Source organism: Halichoeres trimaculatus, unplaced genomic scaffold (assembly GCF_033239565.1).
Source record: "Halichoeres trimaculatus isolate MK-OKI-2021-1 unplaced genomic scaffold, fHalTri1.1 fHalTri1_scaffold_17, whole genome shotgun sequence".
NCBI lineage: Eukaryota > Metazoa > Chordata > Actinopteri > Labriformes > Labridae > Halichoeres > Halichoeres trimaculatus.
In genome coordinates this window covers 27744285-27769058 of record NW_027437195.1, presented here as the reverse complement: position 1 = coordinate 27769058, position 24774 = coordinate 27744285, and the positions used below count along the sequence as shown (strand labels likewise).

General features: G+C 38.2%; 1 protein-coding gene across 5 annotated transcripts in view; it reads left to right on the top strand.

The window, feature by feature from the left end:
- The window catches only part of slc4a11 (solute carrier family 4 member 11), a 176548-nt gene that overhangs the window by 103707 nt on the left and 48067 nt on the right, over positions 1-24774 (top strand). For 4 of the 5 annotated variants that reach the window (XM_074692077.1, XM_074692076.1, XM_074692073.1 and 1 more), the window contains exons 4-6: positions 1910-1953; positions 6254-6482; positions 15795-15827. In XM_074692077.1, the coding sequence (XP_074548178.1) occupies positions 1910-1953; positions 6254-6482; positions 15795-15827 (306 nt within the window). The remainder of the gene's footprint in view (positions 1-1909; positions 1954-6253; positions 6483-15794; positions 15828-24774) is intronic. The other variant, XM_074692075.1, reaches the window with a different exon arrangement.

The following is a 24774-nucleotide window of genomic DNA, read 5'->3' as shown; positions in this document are numbered from 1 at the left end:
TTTCCAATACCCAGCAGTGTTTGATGGGCCAAACAGTGGGTGTGAGCAAAGTACTGTTTTCTGTGGTCTCTGCTGAGTTACTCCCTGGTTCACTGTGGCCACACAAACAAAGCAAATATTGATTCCTCCTGTCGAGCAGGTGCCCTCTTTCCAAAAACAGGTACAGAAAGGTGATGCATTGTTTGGATTTTAGAGATTATATACAAGTGTTTCTTTTTCAATGCCAAAGAGAGAGCTCCCATTTTGCGAGTAATCTTTGGGTTAGTGAAGAAATTCAAGCAACTTCTAGTCAACAAAAATACTAGCTTTACGGTGACTTCCAGGGGCTTCTGGTACAGCATAGGAATCTATGGGCAAGGAAATTTCAAATACAGGCAATAACTGATGCAAGATGGTCTCATACCTTAGCCCTGCAACCATTTGGGAAAAAAAAAACAGTTCCTTTAAGTAGAGAGGACGAGCTTTCTGGGTAGGATTTCTGAGTCTTTAACCGTCAAAACAAAACAAAAAAAGTACAAATCATCTGTTTGAATAATCAGAATCCAAACGGTTTCTACCCAAATTGATTCAGGACTTTGCCTCTCTTTAACCTTGTTTCCATTAAGCAGTCTGGTTCAGATCAGTTCACTTTGGTACAGATTGGATGACCAAAGCTTGATCCTGTTTGTGTTTCCACAGCCAACTGTGCCCTTCGTGGTAGCCAACGTCCAAGCCAGGTGCTGATAGCCAAGTCAGCAAAAGATATATACAAAAACTAGATGCCTTGTGAGTGCTGTGAGTCAATGGGAAGTAACTTTGTCTCAATGGCGGCCATCTTTGGACATCATCTTTGGCAGCTCGATCTCTCATAACATTAGAGTCAATGGAGCATGGACTTTGAAATAACTATAGATTGCTCAATTTTCAACCAATTTTCAAATGGCTTGGTTTGTCATAACCACAAGAGATTAAGATATTTTAGTTTAGTTTTGTCTAGTTTGTCTTTATTTCTTCTTGATACCATAAAAAATAAAGGTACAAAACAAAACAAATAAGTCTCAAAATAAATGAAAGAGCAGAAAGAAGAATAAGTCTTATGGTATCTGCCTCTTCACTCACACAATTGTTGAATAGACGGTTGAACAGACAACCAAAAATAAGGTCAGCATGCCTTAAGCTTTGCAAAGAAATAAAGTAAAATAACAATAACAACAATATATATATATATATGTATGTATATATATATATATATATATATATATATATATATATATATATATATATATATATATATATATATATATATATATATATATATTGTTGTTATTGTTATTTTACTTTATTTCTTTGCAAAGCTTAAGGCATGCTGACCTTATTTTTGGTTGAATGATTTACTCACTTAAACATTCAACATCATTCACCATACCACTGACTACAGTACAGAACTCAGTGATGATGATGCCGACTCCGTTTTAAGACATTGAGCGTTCTTATATATATCTATGGCGCTAGCTATGTAATGGTGTGGCATAGTAATAAAGGGCAACGATGGAAGAGCAACTAGCAATTCATCTTCTTTATGATTAGCACGTGGCTCTTTACTACAAAGAACAATCAAGCTTTGTTTCTTTATTACTGCTGACGCACAGGAAGGGACGATACTTAAAACCAATCAACGGTCTGCAGTGTTGTAGCTCCACCTTCTGGGATTGGATTGGTTTAGTCTACCACCCCATTGAAGGACCCCAAAAAGTGGGACAGCTCATCTTGGTTAATTGGGAATCTGTCCCATGATTAGTCAGTGGAAATGCCATAAACCAAACTGAACCGCTTTGTGGAAACAGGCTTTAGTCTTTATGGATGTATGTTGTCCATATGTATCAGATGTTTTCTGATAATGTCTAATGATACTTTCTTTTGTTCTCCTTAGATGCTGATGATTCTGGTTGTGTGTTACTGAACACATCAAGAAAGGTAAGCACAAACAATCCCTTAATTTAACATCATGTGCAGCTATCTGTCTGTTCAGTTCAGCTCAAACCAAGCTGTCATTGACCCTAGGTATCAGATTAATCTGTTAAACAACATCATTACACAAAATAAAGCTTCTGTTTTCACTTGAACCTGTGGAGCAGATCTCTACAAAGTCTGTAGATCAGACAGAATATGGCCTGAAGATGCTTGGGTTACTCTCTGTACACCTGCTACCACAGTAACGTGCACAGTGTGATAAAGTTTGGAGGTAGAAGTGATTAGAAGGGGCAGAAAATAAAGAGAGATTAGAAAGATTATTTCTGTAAATGACAGTCCTCCTCAGGCCTTGGTTATGATTAGCGTCTCGCTAAGCCTCATTACATTTCTGGGTGTTCTGATCAAGACTTCACTTCACTTCTCCTTCTCATGCATCCTCCATGCTGTGGTGGATGGATCGGTGGTGAGCATTCAGAGTCTGCTGAGTGCAAAACTAATCCAGTTTCTGTAATGCATGTTTGACACCTACTCTTCTGACACCTTCACCGTTTTCCGATAAAGGCCGTGAAGCATGTGATGAAATGTTGGGTCTCTAACTTGTGCGATATTCCTGCAGATTTGTTGTCTGGCCAGAGGTGCCGTTTGTTTGCCGTTCTTATCTTAATTAGCATTTTGTTTCCACAAACACTCCACATTAGCAGCAAATGTCCTTATTTCCAGACACACCTGTGTAACGACAGCATGTTGTCCTTCCAGATTGAAACAATGGCAGCTGATTTCACTGATTGTCCAATGTTTGGATCAAATCACGCTTTCAGGTGTGGACCCAGGAGGAGTGGATGGTTTATGCTAGGGGTGTTCAAATGCATGAATAGATAAAACTGACCTTTACGTCTTGTATTGAATTACAGATAAATAAATTAAAAGGGCAGTTACATTTGATTAAATTAGATGTACCTCTTGAAGTCACTCTGTGGTTTCAGAATTCTTAATTTAGATTATTTCTGGGTACTTAAAGACTTTCTTCTCCTCTTATTGAAGAGCACAGGAGTCTGAGTCTGTCATACCACATTAGCACATTAGACACAGCTTTACTTTGAGTCACTTAAACCATGAAAAGACCAATATTAGCAATGTTAAACAGACATATTTTGTTCTCCAGCTTTAGATCTGCCCATTACATTTGCCGCTGTGTTTCATATCATCAAGATTTCCAGGATTTTAAGTCAGACCAGACATGAGTGAATTAAAGTTTTGGAGTCTGTTGGTGAATAAAACAAGCAGACATATTTTCTTTTAAAGATATCTGCCCTGCAGAAAAAAATCTGCCTCAAAACTAAATTAGAATTAAATTAATTTAATCCTCTGTCGGGGTGTTTGCATCAAATAGTTCCAGGTTTTAAGGCTATGTTTAATTTTTTTTCTTCTGATTAATCTTAAAAAATCACTTCTACACTAGGAATGGGTACCTTTTTTTATTTCATACCATACGGTACCAATGTGCGGTACCTTGCAATCAGTACCTGTACTCAACTGTATCATTTTTGGTACTTTTTTTGTGTTTATCTGGTAAAAGATATCAATTTGTTGAATAAAAATATATATTTTTTCAATTTAACATATTATTCCTTCATTATATAACCTTACAATGCTGTAATCATGTCCAGAATGGAAAATCACCAACTCTTCCACTGCCACAGTCCCAAGAATGCATTTAGGTACCTAAACATGGTACCTTTTGATTCTACGTGAATTGGTACTCGGTACTTTTGTCAGAATTCGGTCGGTACCTTTAAAAGTACCTAATTCAGTACTCATCCCTATTCTACACTGCAAAAACTGAAATATTTTCAAGTGTTTTTGTCTTATTTTCAGTAGAAAAATCCATCCAGAAATATTTCAAGTTATTTAAATACAAAATGAGGTCTGAATTTCTTGTAGCAAGTAAAAAAAAATTGCAAATGGAACAAGAGAAAAGTTACTTGTATTCAGACATTATTGTAGTTTCAAGCAAATTTTATAGCATTTTTTTTTGTCTTTGAACAACTTGATATGAGACATTTTTCAGGACTAATACGTTGAATGTGGCTCATACCAAGAGTAATGAGACATTTTTTTGATAGGATTACATTTTTTGCAGTGTATGTCTGTCTAAAATAAAATTTTTAGTTGATACGATTCACTTTCAGCCAACCAGTGAGGCTAATTCATGTTTATTACCTCCGCCAAAGAGGTTATGGTCTCAGGAGAGTTTGTCTTTAAACAACTAAACTCAAAAGATAACAAAGGGATCTTGATTAAATTTTCAGGAAACGTTAAAAATGGGATAAGGAAGAAGTGACTAAATTTTGCAGGTGATCTGGATCACCATGTGGATCCAGGACTTTTTTAAAGGATTCTTTATCATTGTGAGATATGGCTGTTTTCACCGCATGTGTATATAACAATAAATGGTCGGATTGCTTTGCAAAACAATACAAGACAAGGTCATGATAATTTCTGACAGATGTAAAAGTACGATCCAGATCCTGCCAATATTCTGGATACTAAGATCCTGAATATGAAATATGTTCTGGGTCATCACAATTTTCAACACTGTCAGGAAACAAATTATCGTACAAACCTGCAACTAACACCAAATTGTAGCAGACAGTCTGCTGAAAGGGAGTATAACATTAAAGTAGGACTAAAGTGTTGGTGACAATCACAATATGATTGAAGGAGGTCTGTGCTCTCTGAGTGCTTTTCTGGTTTGTAAATGTAAAGCAGTGTATCATCTGCATAACAAGTGAGCCGATGAGTTCACTGTGCAATTACATCTTTGAAATTCCACAAAATATCATTTTTAAAAAATTTTTAAGTTATTTTTTGGCTTTTATGTCTTGAATTGGATAGAGGAGGACTGTGGATAAAGTAGAAAACAGGGCAAGAGTGGGGAGTGACCTGCAGGAAAGAGATCACAGGCTGGTTTCAAACCCATGCGTTGAATTTTGGATCTAGATTTGTAGATGTGGTTCTTTAGAAGGTTTAGAAATGTTGCACGGTTTTGATTGTATGCATCAGTTAAGACTTGAAACTCAAAGGGAAAAAGTCAGAAGGCGTTGGTTTTTTGACTAACCAATGGTTAGTTTTCTTCAGCTCGAGTCTGATGAAGATCCGTAGCTTGTACTTCAGTGTTTTCGTTTGTTGTGCCGTCCTCCTGACAACAGCTTGCCTGGTTCCTCTCACTAATCTTCCTATTCTGTATAACAGTTCTATTTATTTACTCTCTCCCTCTGTTTTTTATCAATTTCACATGGTTGCATCTTTACTTTGACGCCAAGAACTCTGTTGTGGATCTGTTTATTTGCACTGGTCTATAAATAAAATCAATCTCTCTGTGTCTCTGTTAGCTGATTTTTCAAGCTGCATGGTTTCTCTTATTATCAATCCTGACCTTTTTTTAAAGTGAAAGACTTTTTAAACCAGGCCTATGAGTGGACACAAACCTACCTAAAGGGATGCCAAATTAGTTATCTCTGGAACCACCTGTGTTGAGAAAGACTGCAGACCTCAAACATTCATACAAACAAAACAAAATCAAGTTTATTTATAGAACACCATTCACAGTTTCCCCCGAGGCGTCTGTGCAGTGCTTGTGCTCTTTGTGAAAAGAACAGCAGGGGATCCACTCTTCTTCAGGATGTCTGTCAATCACACGTTCAATGAAATCGAAGACTGGTGGGTGTCTGGGCTCTTAATCGAGCTGTGTTCATCTTTCTGTCCATTCACCCGTCGCTCAGGTGATTCTTAGAAACCACCGCTCAAACCTGCACAGATGTTGAGGCGTCTGCGTCTGCTTTTCCTCTCAGATGTGGTGGAAATGATGGATATGGTTAAAACTTGAGCCAACATCACACCATTTTATCCCAAATCATAAACGTAGAAACCCAAAGTCTTAAAGTCGCATTGATGGTTTTGGTTGCCCGGTTACAGTCCCCTGAATCCATGCTCTCAACTCCAACGTATTCAGAGTTTCATGTTAGTCAGGTGCTGTGCTATTTGACGACTGCTTCTGTTCTGAAAAACAGTTTTTCAATCACAGCTTGATTGGAAATATTGACGTTTTCCTGCAGCGTTTGCACAGTTGCAACATCGATGAAAAATACAGCAAGAAAAATAGTCACAACAGTGGTGAGAAAGGGCTCAGATGTATGTTGGAAAGGACGTCTTAGAAGTGAAAAACATGACAGTAGTATCATCCAATGGGTCTGAAACATCAAGAAGTGTTTCATTTGTTTTAAGGATTTCCTTCTTTTCACAGTATGTGAAGCTGATGAACTTTGAAGAGGAAGTTCGGGCTCACAGGGACCTGGACGGCTTTCTAGCGAGGGCCACCATCCTGCTGGACGAGACAGCTGCCTCCCTGGACGACGTTCTGAAGAGGATGCTGCACCACGTGGGCCAGGACAGCCACATGTCCGAGCCGGCCTGTAACTTCGAGGAGGTGATGAGCTTGCTTTTCACCGATGCGGGAGCTCAGGAGGTCAACGGTAAGCAGAAAAAGCTGTGGACATACATGTGTAAACCAGGAAAAATGTGTGAGAGAAGCACAATAAAAACCTGCTCCACCTGTGCCTTCACACAACCAGACAAAAAACCCCAGAACACGACACCTGACCTAAAAACATCCGACGTCTGCACATGTCAACACCTCCCTGAAAAATAGCTTCACCTCAGGCTCGGGAGCAGGATGTCAGATTGGCTCGAGAGTGATTCAAGAAGCTTTTTAGACCCAAAGGAAAGTTTGAGATGTCTGAGTCCAGGCTGTCTGTTTGCCCTCCAGCTTTTTCTGCCTGGACACAAATAGAGCTCAGTGTGCTGGGTCCTGTTCACAACGATGTAGAAAACACCCAGCAGAGCTGTCAACTAGCTGTAAGTGGAGACAGTATAAACAAGGAAATAAATAAATGTGAAGTCATGAAGAAGAACAATGTCCAAATGAGAGGTCAACACTTTTAACTCTTCGCCAAAGAAGTTTTGATTTAGGGCCTCTTAATTTGTGTCGTTAGTTTTATGACGAAACTATTCGCCTCCTGTTAGTGAAATTTGGGGCAAAGATGAAGCAAACACTGAGCTACAAGTCCAGTGGAGATGCTATCGGTTTTAGCAGCCTGTTAATGTTGTTTTTTATATATATATATATATATATATTTAATGTTTTATTCAAGCAATACTGAAACATGTTTTGCAGCTAGACAAAGTAACAAAAGTTTTTCAGAAAACAAAGAGATACAGTTAGACAAGTATAACACTTCTTGTCTGAATATTCCTATGAAATTAGGTCTTTATAGTGGGGATGCACTGATCCAATTTTTGTGGTTCTGATACTGATACCAGGGCTTTGGTATCGATCGATATTTTTCCCAAGTTTCACAATATAATTTAAAATTTCCTTCCTTTTCCCACTTTTCCTTAACACTGTTTAGGTTTTAAAAAAGAATAAGTTGAAAATCTCAACACACTGAGAGTTCATTTTGAATTTCATCCACAGTATATTAATGTATGGAGCCAAAACAATGACTTAACCGTTTGGTATTTATTTGTTTTTTTAATGGAATAAAAAACATATCCTGAAACTTACAAAAGAAACATTGGGATTGAAAAATGTGTATTATAAAAAATCATAATGTCATCGAAACAGGAAACGGCATTGATAACATTTTACTTAAGTTAAAAGCCCAGACATGAAATGTTTTATATTGTTTCATTTTATACGTTTTTGCATTTTGATTTTTTTTTAATTAAATCATATTTTATTTATTTGATGTCACAATTTTATCAATGACAGTTTATAATTTCAATTTCTTTTTTGATCACACTTTTTTCCCACTTATTGTCTTTTTTTCAGTTTCAACTTTCGGTCACTCTTGGCGTGAAGAGGAGTTTTTTAGGAGGGCATGATTTGCATATTATTTACATATTGTTAACCAAAAAATGCAGCACTCGGCTGGACCCCAAGGACTTACGAGACCCATGAGCGTGAGACTTCTTCAGTTCACTTAGAGCCCCAAAACCACAAGTTAGTAGGGATGTGTACCAAATTAGGTACTTTTAAAGGTACCAACCGAATTCTGTCAAAAGTACCGGGTACCGATTCATGTAAAATCAAAAGGTATCATGTTTAGGCCATGTTTAAAAAAAATGAAGTTTTATTATGAAACAAATTATTATTTTTTATCAAAAAAACAAAAAAGTACCAAAAATTGGTACCGTTTAGTACTGATACTGATTGCCAGGTACCGGGTAACGGTACCGTATCATTCCAAATGCGAAAGTTACCAGTCCCCACTAGCTAGTCTGTTTCTTTCTACTGTTTTCATCAAGAAGTGGAATGGATTAAAGTATGTTTTAAAATGATGTTACAGGTTTGCAGAGGTTGACTGAAACAAGCTAGCCAGTGTTAGCTAACAGGCGTTATCTAGCTAACCTGTGGCTAATTGGGATAAGAAAGAGCTCAGCTCTGCAAGTCATTGCTGACAAGGCCTCATAAACATAAAACCCTTCAAAATATTCAGCAACATCAATCTTTAGCTCAGTCACTTCAACAGGAGGAGGATTATTAGCTTCATCATTATAAAACTATTATTAGTTGACTTCTTGATAAACAACAGCTGAAAGAAACTGACTGACTTGTGGTTTTGGAGTTTCAGGTGGATTTGTAGATTTCTAACACTTTAGTGTCTTTTAAGACCTGTGGGGTCCAGCCATAGAGAGTGAAATACAGAATGTGGTCAAGCTGAGTGCTGCGTTATTCACTAACATTATACAAATAACTCCACGTCAAAAGGGTGACAGAAAGTTGAAACTACAAAAAGACAATAAGCAAAAAAAAAGTGTGATGGAGAAAGAAAAACATCATTAAAACTTTAAACTGTCATTGCTAAAACAGTAATATCAAATAGATATTTACTATGATTTTAATTGAAAAGCTTCATAATGCAAAAATTCATCAGAAAGTCATGGTTTTGGCTCCATGCTAATGCTAATGATCATATCTGGGCTCACATTTCTCTGTCACATTAACTGAGTCTCTCCAGCGCAGGTCTTTTTGGCTGAGTGGCCTCTTGGTTAAGGCGAATCTCCTCAGCCCATTAGAGCAGGAGAAATCCGCCTTCTTACATAACAACATGAAGCCATTGTTGGAGCTGACTCTGTGCCTCAAGCTGAACTGAAACCACATTCAAAACACTAATTACTAAGAAAATCAGATCCCCCTTTCCTTAAAACTACAGTAACAAAGGAGAGGGGACATGTTTTATCCATTCCTGATGAAGACGCGTCACCTTCAGAGGGCGTCTCTAACCGCAGTCACAGCGTGTGGAGATAATGGTGGAGTAAACGCCGCCTGTCAGGCGCTCATGCTCCAGTGTTTCCCCGTCTGTCTGGGCTGGTGTCCGCAGTTGTTGATGGTAAATCAGAGGTGGGTGGTGTGTGACGCTCGCCCCGCACAGACACCTCTGACAGATCCGTGAGGTGATAATTGACTTCTGTCATCGATCACTCACTTAGCTTTTCAGATGGCTCTCACAGACTCTCCAGCTCTGGTTGCTGCTGCTACTTGACTGTTTCCCTCCCAGAATACCTCACGAAGGGGGGGAAGAGGAGGGTTTTTCTTTCTTTGTGGCTGCCATCTTTACAGACAGCTTTCCTCTGCAGGTTGAGTCATGGTTTGAAAATCAATCTGAGCAATCAGGGAATCACTAGATTGTGAAATTCTATGAAGCAGCTTCAGCAAAAGGAAAAATGGTTTTGAAATTATCGATTGGAGGACACCTTTGTCCATTTTATTATTCTGCTTCAGCCACAAACAGATGGTTTGTGTAGTTTGGAAAGAGGAGATTTTTCTAAATTGATAAATTTTTAATTCTTTAAATCTGTCAGTTTTCTACCCACATGAAGTAGGGAGGTCCTGATCCTGAACTGAGATGTATGAGATTCAGCCGGTCTTGGCATTTTTAAATAGAGCAGCATCAGGGATGTCACGGTACTAATTAGATACACTGATCAGTATCAGGGCCCAATATGGCTACTTTTGGATCGGATAGCATTGGATTTCGTTACGTGATCATTACCGGTCCAGTTTTCACATGTTTTCAGCACCGTCACACTTTATGGCTGCTGTAAATCTCCCTCTACTCTTCACTTTCTTGATCAGTATTTTTTGTGTACATAGTTAAGCACCAGCGCTTTTGAAGGTTTTCTTCTTAATCTATTGACTACTTTTTTATCTGTATTTTTTTAATTGAGTTGTATTTTGAATTTGAACTATTCAGGATTTATTTATTTATTTATTTATATTTTATTTTATTTATTTATTTATTTATTTATTTATATTTATATTTAGTATTATTATTATTATTATTATTATTATTATTATTATTATTATTATTATTATTATTTAGTTTTTTATTTTGAACTGGTTGAGAGAGCAAGTTTGTTGCAATAAGGTTCATTTTATAAAGCAAAATAAGAAAGGATATGTATGTAATACTGTTTGCTTTATTTTTAAGGGTCTGAAAATATAGATACTGGTATCAGCAAAACACATCATGAAAAAATAGTTTTGGATCTGTATCAATGCATCCGTAATCAGCTTTTCAGTCAGTCTTATCATCCAATCATAGTTTGCAGCCGAGTATAATCGACACGTTGAGTCCTGCTTTACAGTATCTTATGGTGAGTGTCCAGGGACAAATGGTTCAAAAAAGTGAAAAACAAACACAGGACAGTCTGTTAGCTTAGCATTAGCAGCTCTGTGTGAAAATATATCAACAATGAGCAGCATAGCTAGCAGACAGAGAAAGGCCTGCTCTGAATGAACAGATAAACATCCACTCCGTTATCCACGGTATGTCCTGCTGTTTAGACACTTGTTTTCCCATCATGCCTCACTGGAGCTGTATAGTCCGTGGTAACGTGAGGTTATTTCAACGTGATGTGATTAGTTTGACAGCAAACGTTTGTCCCGTGTTTCTGCTGAGCCTCACACACACAGGATTGATTCCTTTACTTCAGTCCAGTTTGGGATGTTTTCAGAGTTGCGTTCAGGGCAGCCTGGGGTTTTAACGTGCTGTTTAACATGCACACAGGTTCAGGGGGCCTCACACAGCAGAGCATGTAAAATAGATCAGATTACTTTAACATCAAAAGTAGCTGGACTAAGTTAAATGGAATTAATAAGCTTAGGGCATATTTTAGATTTCATTTTACTATTCATTACTGATAAAACACGAAACAAAAAATGTGCATCCTGGCTTTCTTACTTGGCAGATATTAAATACCAGAAAACTGAATGTGAAAAATGTTGATCAGGACATCTCTAGCATTAAGTGCCTTTTGATATTAAGATTTAAAAAAAAAATGTGGGTAGTTATTCATGCTCTTATCTTAAATCAGAATTACCGTATTGACCCAAATATAGGAACACCCTGATTCTAAGACAGCCCCTCTTTTGGAGACCAATCTTCAGACTGTAATGACTAAAGTTTACTTGGTTTAAAGAAAGTATTATTTATCCAAATTCTGAGAAAATCTTTGAAATAATAAAAATACAGTAGTAAGATCTGTGTTTTAAGTGTAATTCTGATGACAGCTCTGGTAACGGGCATACCTTTGTTATGTTTTTCAAGAACTCAGACTCTCAGGCTCTCAGAAATGGTCGCTTTGAGGACCATGATCACGTTTTCTTTTTTACATTTCACATTTTTCAGGTGGTCGTTTTGGATGCCTTACCTTCGGACATTGCAGTCTGTAACTCCAACATTAACGTCTCTGCTGCATTGACAAACATTATCTTAAAATTAGCATCATAGCTCCGCCTCAGTTGTCTGTTGACTCGCCAAACTTTTGGTCCACTTTGCTCTTGACAATCACTGTACCTCTTCGTTTCACATTTTTTCCCTTTTTCTCCACATTGTTTTCAACAAAAAAAAAAACTTGTCCTATATTCTGGTCAATACGGTAACTGTTTTTGTCTTGACATCAGTTTCAGGTTATGAAAATTTTTCTCCACAAAGACAATTTAAAATGTTTTCCTTTATTATAATTTTTATTCTTTAGAATTTAACACAGAAGTATAGAAAGATGTAAAAACACTGAAGTGAATCCAGAATATTTTGCAGATATTGCGCAAGACATGCGTTATCACTCACGGGAAATGCTTCAGCTGTAGCTGGAGAAATTGGATAATAGTAGAGGAGAATTAGGTTATAATTAATTGCACGCAGGCTGATGTAACAAGTCCCAAATTATGCAGTAAATAGAGGAAGATTTACAGTATGAAAATGCAAATGAGCTGAACTACTGTACTCTAGCTGTTAATTATATCTCCAGATGGATGTACCGTGGAAATATTAATAGGAGTGTCTCTAATGAATGTGATGAAATTGGTTAATTAGACATTCTGAGATGCATAGTTTGGGTTTCCTTTAGGCGTTGATGAACTAATAAAGAGACACTCAGTTGGAAACACTCCTGTTGCAGTGACGTCCCCACGTTCGAGATCCCTGAATCAAAACCATCAAATTTCCCACGTGAACCCTGGTATCACAGCTGTGCAGAGAGAAATATTTCCAGGAGGAGGAACAAAGGCTCTTCCCAGTGGAATACGCTCATATCTCACCTAAGCACGCTATCATGGAGACATATCTCTTCAGGTATTAATTTCTGCCGTATCTGCGTTCACAGTGCCACAGCGGGGTGATACGGCTGGCGAGCGGACCGGCTCATTTGGAGTGTAATACTGTACAGCGGTGAGATAAAGAGAACAGGGCAAGATTAGAACAGGCACAGGAAGAACAGAGAATTACAGAAACGAAAAAAGATGAAAGCCCACAGAGATAATTAGTCCTGCTCCAACTCCTACAAAGAGAGTCGATTTTCAAGAGGCCAACTTTTTTGGTTACGGAGGAATACCAAAAAATACTGCTAATGATGAGATGATGAGAGTGTTACTGCATTATTTATCTCCCTAATATGAGGTAAAGAAAGAAAATGACTCACAGTGAAGGTATAGTCTCTTTTTTATTTGATTTTGATGATAACCAGCCTTTGGTGGACGTTTTGGCGCTGTGGGTAGGTGCCAAGCCCTGCTGGAAAAAAACATTGGCATCTCTACCAAGTTTGACAGTTCATAAAAGCATGAAATGCTCATAAGTCTCTTGGCAGACAGGAGCAGTGTTGACTTTGGACTCAAAAAAACACAGTCAACCAGGACCAGCAGGTTGCGTGGCGGTACCCCCAAATCATCACAGACAGCAGAAACTTCCCTCTCCTTGGATTTTGTGCAACTTGGCTCTTTCTCGAGGCCTTTCCCCTCAAATACACCAGATACATCTGCAGTCCGACTCTTTTCTGTTGCGTGTTGACTGCGTTTGTCAACTCACGCCAGCTGTGTGTTCAGTCCAGTCCGACAAGTAGCATGACTGACAGACAGCTGCAGTCAAAGGCCGAGGAGTTCCCACGCTTCCCACTCCATTAATAAGTCCCTCTTCATTCATGTTGGGCTGTAAAACCTCAAACCTGTTGACTCCTGGTCTGGCTCTGCTCATTATGTCCATTTATCGCAGTCAAGCTAAATATGAACCAATTTTGACATGGTTTGTTTTATTTTGAAAGTCACTGGGTGTTTTTAAGTAGTTTCTGGTCACAACTTTCTGTCCCGCTCAAATTTTCCAATGCTGAATTCATGCCAGGTCCAGGTCTGGCTATACTCATAATTTATTTTTATTTGTTTGTTTGTTTGTTTGTTTATTCAATTTTTTTATTGTTTTTATTTATTTAAAAATTTTTTATATTTGTTTTATTTTTTTTATCTTTTTCCTTTAACAGTATCTTGGGCAGGATACTAAATCCTTTATCCTTTGTTGTTTTAATTGTTTTGATTGTTTTAATCTCTTACTGTTTTTATTTTTATAGATGTTTTCCTTTCCTCTATTTAGTGGTGGTTCTCAGCCTTTTACATATTTCTATATTTTTCCTTACATTTCTCTTGTACCTCTCTTTTACTTGTTCTCTTCAATTTTTTAACTGTTTGTTTTTATGATGAAAAGCACTTTGTTATTGTTTGAAAAGTGCTATATAAATAATGTTTATTATTATTATTATTATTATTGTGCTGGTTTGCCGTCTTAGTCAAGCTAAATACAATCTAGTGTCAACACAGCTTATCTTATTTTGAAATTCAACAGGTGTTTTAATGTGGTTTCCATCAGTCTGCTTTGAGCAAATTGATGCATCACTGCCCTGGCGTCTAACAAAAATAAGAGGCTTGCATATCAGACCAAGTTGTGTTTGGGACATAACCAGGAGATGCATCTTGGCGATGATATTGCCTGAGAGAAGCTTGATATCAGAAATGCAACAATTATGGTCTCTTTGCTGAAGATGTCATTGCGTTTCATAGGCACCAGCCTAAGTCTAACCCTTGAGCTTTTGAATCATCGTTTTTTGACTGTCCCTCTGGTCAACTTTGCATTTCAGAGAGTGATATTTCATATGGGGGCGTGTGTGTCAGAGAAAAGACTCAATCATAGCTCCTCCGATCAGTCTCCTCCTCCTCTGAGCTCAATTAACGCTTTGGAACAGCCTTCACAATGGCGACTCGAAAAGTACTTCCAGTGGCGCGGAGGAGAGAGTAGAGAGGAGACTGCAGTTTATCGCTTTAAGACACACTCACTGATGATTAACATTGTTGGAACAAGGGTTAACTTAAAGTCAGAACAGCTACTTTTACATGTTAAACAAACAGTTAAACATTAAACTTTACTGCCTCCAATAACTGACGGAAATGCTGACCTTTTAATGACGGTCTAATTCATCATGATGTGTGATGTTTATAATGATATTTAATTAATTATATTATTGTATTTCTGGCTTTTTATACCTCTGTGTGGAGCAGCAGGTCTCGATGCTGTGTGCTCCGCTGATTGTGCGCCCTATTTGCGATGACTGTTCTGTAATTTCCTCCTAAATTGCTGTCACCTTTGATCGATCTCACCCACACTCCACTTCATCAGGATCTGCATAATCCTCCCGTGTGATTCTTTGGGTGTTTTTTTCTCTTCTTCTTTGCAAATCAGATGAAAACAGTTGTATATTTCTGATATTTAAGATATAAGGAACTCTTTTTTTGAGAAGATGAGTACGTAAATATTGCGCCAAAATCAGGATTATTATTTTTCTGTGTTTTTCAGGTTTTTATTCTCTGTAAATATTTTGATTGTAAGCTCTTCTCAGCCGGAATAACACTCTGTGTGTGCTCTTAAATCACTCCACTCTGCCTCTCTGATATAATAATACATCTCTTCCAGGCCTGCAGGTGACTTTTCACTGTGAAAATCTCTTGTAACGTTCTGCAGCGCTGATCAGAATACTAAATTGAAGCCATTAATTCAAGCTCCTTACCCCGTGAAAACTGGTGGCCACACATGTCATTTTTCTCATCTTGATCTCTTCATTGACGTCTTTGGGTTTCTCGCCAACCACGCTATCAGTGATAAAATCCAATTTTGTAATAGGCTGTAGACGCTAATCAAGATAAGGCCGTCTCTGTGCTCGACAAAGACGAGACGTTGAAGGATTTTCTCTGGAAAATGATATTTAATATGCATGTGGTAAAGGAGGGCAGGAAATGAAGCTTCTGTTCTGCACAGATATGCGTGCATGTTAAAGTGTGTCTTTAAGTGTGTGTGTGTGTGTGATTTTCTAACTGCCTGTTGATCAGAAAAAAAAAAGAAAAGGTGACTGACTCTGGTTTTTCTCCTCTGGGTTTTCTCTCTCCCTCCTTTTCTCTCCGCATGCAGACAAGTCTCAAAGTTTCGTTTTCTTTGATGACGGTAAGCTGTGCTAATTGGATGAAAATGTCAGCATCAGCCGCCACCGGGCTGCAATCAGTGCTTTTTTGCTTCTGTCCCAATCACCATCAGTATGCCGTTTGTGCTCCTCTCGCCACGCTCGGGACTGGGTCGATCCATTGAGTCATCAAATAATTACAGACACACGCGATCCCTCCGTGTCGCAGATATCGATGCCTCCTTGAGCTGGCACTCGAATCAATGCCCCCTCTGTCCGTTTACGTCCCAAGTCTTCTAGCGGAAAGTTCTGTAAAATTTCAAGTGAGGAAAATTTGATGGGTAGCATTCGTAGAAGAAATAAACCCTCCTACATTTCAGAGATGATACATTCAGTAAATTGTATTTCAGATGGTTACATAAGGAGAATTAAGCCCGCCCTGTGTGCGCTACTTGACTTTGATACGGTATCCATGCAGGGCTTTGCTTTATTTACCATTAATATAATTTGTTTTTATGCAACCTACGAGGAGATTAGAATTGACAACCTCTCTAGATAACAAGGTTTCAACATTGACCCAGTCCTAGTGGCCCCCTCGACGCCACGTGACATCATAGCATCTGTGTCCTGCATGGTGATTGGCTGTGATGGATACCTAATATACAGTAAGTGCTTCATCTGCCGCTGCTGTATGGTTTAATCACCTCCTTCAAAGTGCCCTCCACCTCCCATGCTTTGAAGGAAACCACTCATTCCCCTTTGTGTGTGTGTGTGTACATGTGTGTGAGGTGTGAGGTGTTTGATGGCAGGTCTACCAGCGGTCGACACCGCTGTTAATCTTTAGGGCGGCTTAGGATGGGGAGTTTTATCGAGGTCACCTCTGAGCATAACGTACAGAGTCTCCTCGCCAAAAGGCCGCGTGCCCTTTCGCAGACAAACATTAATCTTCTTGCTTCGTCTATCCTCACATCTCTGCAGAAATTCTCCCGTTGATGCTTTTTGACTGTTGTGTCGTATTTTTCTTGATTCCCCTCCATTATTTGTGAGCGACTGCATCATTTGCTCATGATTTTACAGATGTTTCAATCCAATTTTACTCCTTTCAAACCAAAACTGTGTGAATAATGCAGTCGAGAAATTCACCAAGATCAAACGATCCAGCCATCCGGTCTGGCCTCCTTTATTTGTTTTCATCACTCCCATTGAAGTTTGTCATATTTGATGCGCTGTGAGTGAGCATCTCTGTTTTCATTCCCTTTCTGTGAGTGGAAACGGCGCAGCCCGAGCTGACGAAACCGTGAAGAAACCTTTACATAATTGACAAGTATCTAATGTGCATGTCTTAATTAGTGTCCCATTTGATCATATCAGTGACTTAACACACACTCACACACACACCCTCCTCTTCTCTGACAGCCAAGTCAAGTTTGTTGGATTAAACTGGTGATGTAAACAGGAGATGGCGTGTCCTGTTGTCCTACACACGATCACACAGGGGGATGTTGTGTTGGCGGAGGGGACGTTGGAAATATTTGACGTCAAGAAAAGACAACTCCTCCTGTACCAAGAGAATCAAACCAAAGAAACCATGAAAAGACGAGCAGGATGTGCAACTTTAGCACTCTTACTCTCAACTAAAAGAACATTTGATGACAAATGAGGGGCAAAACATTTCACGTGTTACCATCTCTCAAAACAGAGTAGAGAGTAAGTCAACACTGTGGCGTGTTTGTGATTTAAATGCCAAAATAATCTTTTTCCTATCCATCCAACACATAAAAAAGTGGAGTTTTAAAAAGGCCACACTGCAAAAAAATGAAATCTTATTAAGTGTTTTTTTCTTGTTTTGAGTAAAAATTGTTTTGTTATACTTGATATGAGCCACATTCACCTGACTAGTACAGAAAAATGTCTTGTTTAGTGATATTTAAAAGCAAAAATGAGGTCTGCATTTCTTGTTACAAGAAAAAAAAATCAGCCAATGGAACAAGAGAAAAGTTACTTGTATTAACACATTTTTCAAGTTTCAAGCAAATTATCTGGCAAATTTCTGTTGTGCCATTGGCAGATTTTTTTGTACTTGTTATTAACAATTCAGACCTCATTTTTGTCTTTAAATAACTTAAAAGGGGTGTGAGGAGTTTGAAAGTAGTCCAGAAAAAGTCTCATTTCCAGATATATGACTGATCCTAATCCTCACTTTAAAATGAGATTATCCGGGTCATGTCGATATTGCTACTTCGTAGCTTCCCGATTGGGCTGATTGCAACAATTTCAGTGATTACTTTTGTAGTGGTGGTGGACACTGGAGCCTAACTGCCAGACAGAAAAAGGACAGAAGAGCAGAAGAAAGATAAACAGGAGAGAGATAGAGCACGAGCTAAAGGCTAAAAGTGCTAAACTGTTAGTGCTAATGCTGATTCCAACCTACAGTCAGCAGTTATTCTGCAGTGGTCTGTTCAAACTTGAGTGTCTATCAATAAGACTATTGTATGAACTGACAGTTTGCTTGTTGGGCTGCAAGTAGCGCTACACATAGCAGGCTACTGACGACTGTTTTTACATGTTACCAGCAATTCAGACCTCTTTTTTGTCTTTAAATAACGTTAAACAAGACATTTTTCTGGACTGGTCAAGTGATTGTGGCTCATATTTAGTCTAGAACAGCATTTTCTACCAAAAATAAGGCAAAAAACACTTGATAAGATTTCATTTTTTTGCAATGTAAGAACATGAAAATACCAACCTTAAAGTGGACTTGTCCTCATTTTTGCACAGCTTTCTGTAGTCCACAACAGAAAACCCTTAACAGTGAGAAAAGTCAGCCAGGAATGCTTCTTTAGCTTATTCTTGTTTAACTTCAGAACTCTCACTTTGCCTTAAATTTAGCCACATTTGATGTTTTATCACAAATACGTGAAACAAAGGAAACAATTATAATCAAGTTAAGTTTGGGTGAACTTTGTCCCGTATCATATTTTTTATGTGTTAACATTTCCCTTCATGGTGGCACCCAACGCAGTAACATGTTGGTTATTCACTTACAACTGTAGACTGTATATAGAGTGGACAGCAGCTCTTCCTTTTGCTATTGTATACTTTTAAATCCAAAATTCCCGTCAGTGGTGCAGAGTCTGCACAATAGAGGATCTGAACAGTGCCGGATGACAACGATATATATATTTTTATTCCTTTCTCGAGTCTAATCTCTTCTTGGCTCTTCCTCCTGAAGTATCTTACTATTCCTGAAAAACTACACAAGAACATCAGCTGTCAATTATCATTAAACGTTAGGTCAAAAAGGTTTTTAACCTCTAATAACTAATTAAAAAGAAACTTTTCTGAAAAAAATAAGACTTGAACACAACACAGCCCAATAATCTCTTCATATCACCACAGCATACAGATGTGAGAAACATCTCTGCCAGGTGTGTTTATTTTTTAAAGTTTGACCGCAGCCCATCTGGAATGACTGGGGAGACAGATATTTTGACTGACAGTTCAACCAGCCACCAGGGGGAGCAGTTTTGTGGAGACCTCACTTCAAGCTGAACAAAAAAGCAACTTTTTTTGTGTCTTTTTTTACAGTCTTCTACAGTCTGCTTAAAGCTCAAAGTATCAGTCAAGACCACAAGCTCTATCAGTGTTGGCAGCTAGTAACTCAACACTTGTCATGTTTAAGAGGTTTCAGTTGTTTGGATTTTGTCATTTTTCTCTCACAAAACCTGAGTTCCGTTTGCGTGTTTGAAACTGTGAATCAGTCGTGCTCCATGTTTACGTCACAGGATCCATATCGCTGAGTGAAGGTTAAATGTACAATTCTACTCATCACATGCCTAAAATAGACTTAAATGGAGGTTATGTGTTCAGGGTGAGGGGAAGGGTTAGCCCTGAGCTGTTATGCATCCTGTGTCGACAGCTTTCATTATTAGCTTAAGAGGTTATTTCCTCTGAGTGATGCTCGTCAGAGGGATCATGACGAACTGTGGCTGACTCAGGTAGGATCCTGGAGGATGACGACATGGTTCTCCTGATAACAGGGGTTTGCATCCTTTACTTTTATTAGAGCCAGTTTGCCTCAGCTCACCTGGATTAAAGTCATTCTGGAGCCGCAAAATCTACTTTATCTTCACCATTAAGACTTCAAAGTGTATGAAAATCTGTATATAGTTAAAATTAAGTAAATAATTCTCTAAACAAGAGGTTTTTTTTTTATTTATGAAATTGTACATATGATCTATTAGTTTTTCATTTAGAATGTATTTGCTTGTATTAAAAAAAATTGAATATCTAAGAGTTTGCAACATTAAAAAAGAGGAATTTTATGAAATTTGCTAAAATCTAAAAGAAGTTTGTGAAAGTTTGAAAAAATTACAATTTTAAAAAATTGCAAAAATTTTCAAAAAAAATGGAAATTCAAAAATTTATAAAAAAAATGTATTATTAATTTGCAAAATAAAAAAATAAAAAGGAATTTTTAAAAATTCAGAAAATTGCAAAAGTTGCAAAAAAAAGTTAAAAAATGGAAATTTCAAAAAATTATGAAAAATGTATTTTTTATTTGCAAAAAAAAATTTTAAAAAAAGAGATTTGAAAAAATTGCAAAAATTAAAAAAGATTTGAAAAAATTGCAAAAATTAAAGAAATGTAAAATGTTAACAATTTGCAAAAAAATTCATAAATTGAAATAAAACAATTTGCTACTTTGAAATCCAACCAGTTTTTTTTTAAAAAAGAGAAAGAATTAAGAAATACAAGTCATTGCAAAAAAAAGCAATTAAAAACTAAAAATTTTGATCATACCAATTAACAATATAGCTCAACCTATCATTTTCATTTGTTTGCTAATGTCCTGCTACATGTTGTAAATGTTAACGCATGTTTTTATTTGGCATTAATGTCTTTAATCATCATTATCCTCTGTTAGAAAAATGAAAACTCTTTATTTCAATAAAATTTTTTAAAGCTACAAGGTGCCACTGCAAAGGAATCAAAGAGCCACAGGTTGCAGACCCTTGCCCTAATGTTCATGAAAAATGTTGACCGCACTCCTGTCTCCTCTCCGTCATGACGACTTCCTGGACTCATGGTCGGGCTGCCGTTAAACGTAAAGAAAAATCATCTCGATGGTTTAAAATGGTTTGAACCTGGTTCTTGAAGATGTCGTATGAAGGCATACTCGTTGTATTGACGCCTGTTATCTCCTCTCGCTCTCTGATTGTCTGACATTGGCCACCCACCCTGTTGGTATGGAGGACACACATTGTCTCCTTCTCTCCTCCTGTCTTCACTTTGCTCTCCTGTAACCTCCTTCCCCTCCCATCCTCCTCCTTTCTGTATCTTCTAATCTTCCTTTTGTTACGTTTGCATCCTTCTCTCCTCTCCTCCTCCCTGACGTCAATGAGAAATTGGATGGTTTTTGATTATTACATGGCTGTCAGGCTTACTGCTATTAATTGAATTGAATCCTCGTCCATCTCCTTCACTTTGCTTTCCCATCCCTCCCTCTTGCTCCTCTTGCTCCTCTTATTTTGCTTTTCATTTGTCAAAACTGTGATGCTTTTCATTCCCTCAGTCTTGTCTTTCTTTCCCTTGTCTCTTCTTTTCTCCTCCCTCTCGTGTCTCCCTTGCTCCTCTTTCCTTTCCTGTCTCCTCGTCATTCCCTTCTTTTCATCCTTTCTTCCCTCCTTACCCACATGCTCTCTTATTTCTGTCTCTCTTGTCTGTCCCTCTCCCTCCCTTCACTGCGCTCTCGCTCCTTGAGCACTGTGATACTGTTGTCATGGTGACGCCCATCATTTTCTGGCATGAATGGAGGATACTTTATTGATGAGACGGCATGGCAGAGAGGGGAGAAAGGGAGAGCGATGGAGAGGAAGACAAAGACAGACACAAAAAAAAAGAAAGGCGAAGAAAAGGAGAAACCTCTGGCAGGGAAATCAGAGTGATATGGAAATTATCCTCCCTGCTGCTTATGATACAAAACATTTCCACCCTGTAATTTTCTCAATACTCACGAGTCAACGAGGACGTCGCGAGCAAAAGAGCGTTGAATCTCCGTCTGGAGTTTGGTGTAGTCTGAGCTGCAGGAGAAAATCCCCTAAAACACTATTATTCATCTCCCTCAGCGTGAGGGGAGATTCCTCTGACTAGGAAGCGTGGCGCTGGTGTCAGCCGAGCCCCTGCTGCCCATATTTAATGAAATGTGTTTTTTTAATCTTTTGACATGTGCGTTGGTGTTTTTCAGGCGAGTGTGGACATCGTTAGAAGTGTGTGTCAGAGTGTGGTGTTTGCACACTTCAGGCTGGCATCAGGGTCCAAAGCAGAAGGCGAGCTCGTTAGACACTTCTGATGCAGACATCACATCGGGAGGATTGGCACGGCAAACAAAGATCGAGATTTTTATTCAACATCCGAGGCATTTGGCTGACACCACCAGGCTAGACGAAGACATCTGAGGATGGATTCAGTTTTTACTCATAAACATGACTTCATCCTGTTTAAAAAGGAGATTTTAGAGTTAGTTTAGGTGTTGTATTACTCTTCTGACAGTCGTAGCTTTACGTGATTTACAGCTTATCTCAGGCTGCTGCCTCCAAAATCCCTCATTTCAGCTACTGCCCCTTTAACGTACCCCATGCATCAAAATACTGCAAATAACTGAAATCTTATCAAGTGTTTTTGTCTTATTCAGAGTAAAAACTGTCTTATTATACTTAATATGAGCTACAGTCAACTGGTCAGTCCAGAAAATTGACAACAAGCAAACGTTTGTATAGTATGTTAGTAGCCGGCTATCTGTAGCGCTATCGGCAGCCCATGCTCCGATGTATCTGTAAGCTAAATGTTAGTTCCTACAGTAGTCTTATTAAAAGACTCAAGTTTGAACAGACAACTGCAGAATTACTGCTGCATTTGGGTTGGAATCAACATTAGCACAAACAGTTTAGCCCTTTTAGCCTTTAGCTCGTGCTCTATCACTCTCCTGTTTATCTTTCTTCTGCTCGTCTGTCCTTTTTCTGTCTGACAGTTAGGCTCCAGTGTCCACCATCACTACAAAATTAATCACAGAAATTGTTCCAATCAACCTGATTTGGAAGCTCCCCATTAGAATATCGACATAACTCATATTGGTGCTGATAATCTCATTTTAAGTCTTTAAATAACTTGAAATGAGACATTTTTCTGGACTGGTCAGGTGAATGTGGCTTAAATTAACTCTAAAGACGTTTTCTAATGAAAATAAAACAAAACACTTGATAAGATTTCATTTTTATTCAGAGCAAATTCCAGCATTCTGGAAGCCTCATCCACTGTTGCCATGCAACAAACCTGTGTTCTTCCCTTTTCACCTGGAAAAAGAGTCAGAAATCATGCCCTCAAAAACCTGCCTTCTCTTCTCTCAGGGACAGTTAGATTGTTTTTTCTTCTTGCCTAAATTATCAAAGATTCACTGTTAAGGAAAACTTCATTGAAAAGTTGTTGCACATAGATTCTGTCTTGTCTTCTTAACTGTTTAAATTTTTTTGGCCCAACTAGTTGAGAAGTTATGCTAATTTAAAGAGCATGTGTAAAATGTGAAGGCCCACACTCTGATGGGCTCACCACCTGGTGATGTCACAGATTGCGTGGCTCTTGCATTGGACTTTCAATACAGTCTCGTGGTAACTTTTGAACAAGCTTTTTAGTCTGAGCAGAGATTAATCCAGCTCTTAAAATTTGAAACTTTGGTTCAGGGAAAAAATTCCACATTTTAGCCTAATGTGTCAGAATGGACAATCTGAGCAGACTCTGGTCTCTACTCAAAGTCATGTGACTCCTTTCATGTTCCATAGTCAAGGCAGTGACAGTTAGACTTATTTAGGGTGAACCAGGAGTTTGAAGTCACTGAAAACTAGAGATTGACCGAAATGTTTTTTTTTTGGATAAATGTCTCTTTATTTCTCTCTTCTCCTCCTGCTCCTCCAGATCGTTCCGAGGTTTGAGTATGTTCCTCTGCTCCAGCTCCTCCTTTTTGTTTTTTTTCTCAGGGCCAATCCTGATTCCGATTATTATAAGTGAAGGAGGCCGATAACTGATATTTGGAGCCGATTACAATAAAAGTGAAAAATACAGTGTCAAAACCTTGAATGATACAAACTCCAACATTTAGCTTTGTTTGAACGCCTTTAAGTATATGTTAATTAAACAGCTCCCAGGCTCAGCAGCATGTTTTATAAAGTTAAATAGCTCCCTACAGTTTTCTACAGTGAAAAAGTTTTTCCAAAAATGACAGAGACAGATTAGTGACTGCAGACAGAGAAACGCGGCTGCATCAGAGCCAAAAAAACAACAGTTTTTAATGATTTCTTATTGGTCGTCAAATTGTCAAAAAAGGCAGATGCTGATATGCTTCAAAACATTTTCAAAAACACAAGCAGTTGTTGTTTATGTCATAAATGCCTGGAGATGACGAGCCTCTGGTTTATTTACGTCTGCTCGATTTTGCATTAAGACATGTGCATTAGCTCCTGTAACTGATTATTTCTTAGTGTTAATTTGTAGGGCTGTAGGGTGTAGGGCTTTTTAAACTTAAGATCTCATATAGATTTTTTGACCATTAAATCATTATTTTTCTGAAATATTTTCCATGGGATGTATTTAAAAGACAGAAGAAAGACTTTTTCTTCCACCTGCCTCACTGCAGCAGTTTATGCTTTAAAAAGAACTCTGTAGAAACCACCAGTCCTCCTCCTGATGGTGTTTGTAGCTCATGAAGAAGCATCCGTTTTAATTCCAGTCTGTTTTATCACCAGTAAAATTGTAAGAGAATTGATGAATGGCTCCAACGTTCACAACAACTGAGATTTTGAGGAGTATGAGCACAAACGTAATGTTGAAAGATGCTCCAGTGTCCCCTCCCTGCAAACCAACTTCTTCATACATGACACAGAAACCTTAAACGGATCTGAACCCAACACTTTCATCATGCACATGAAGAAACTGCACAGA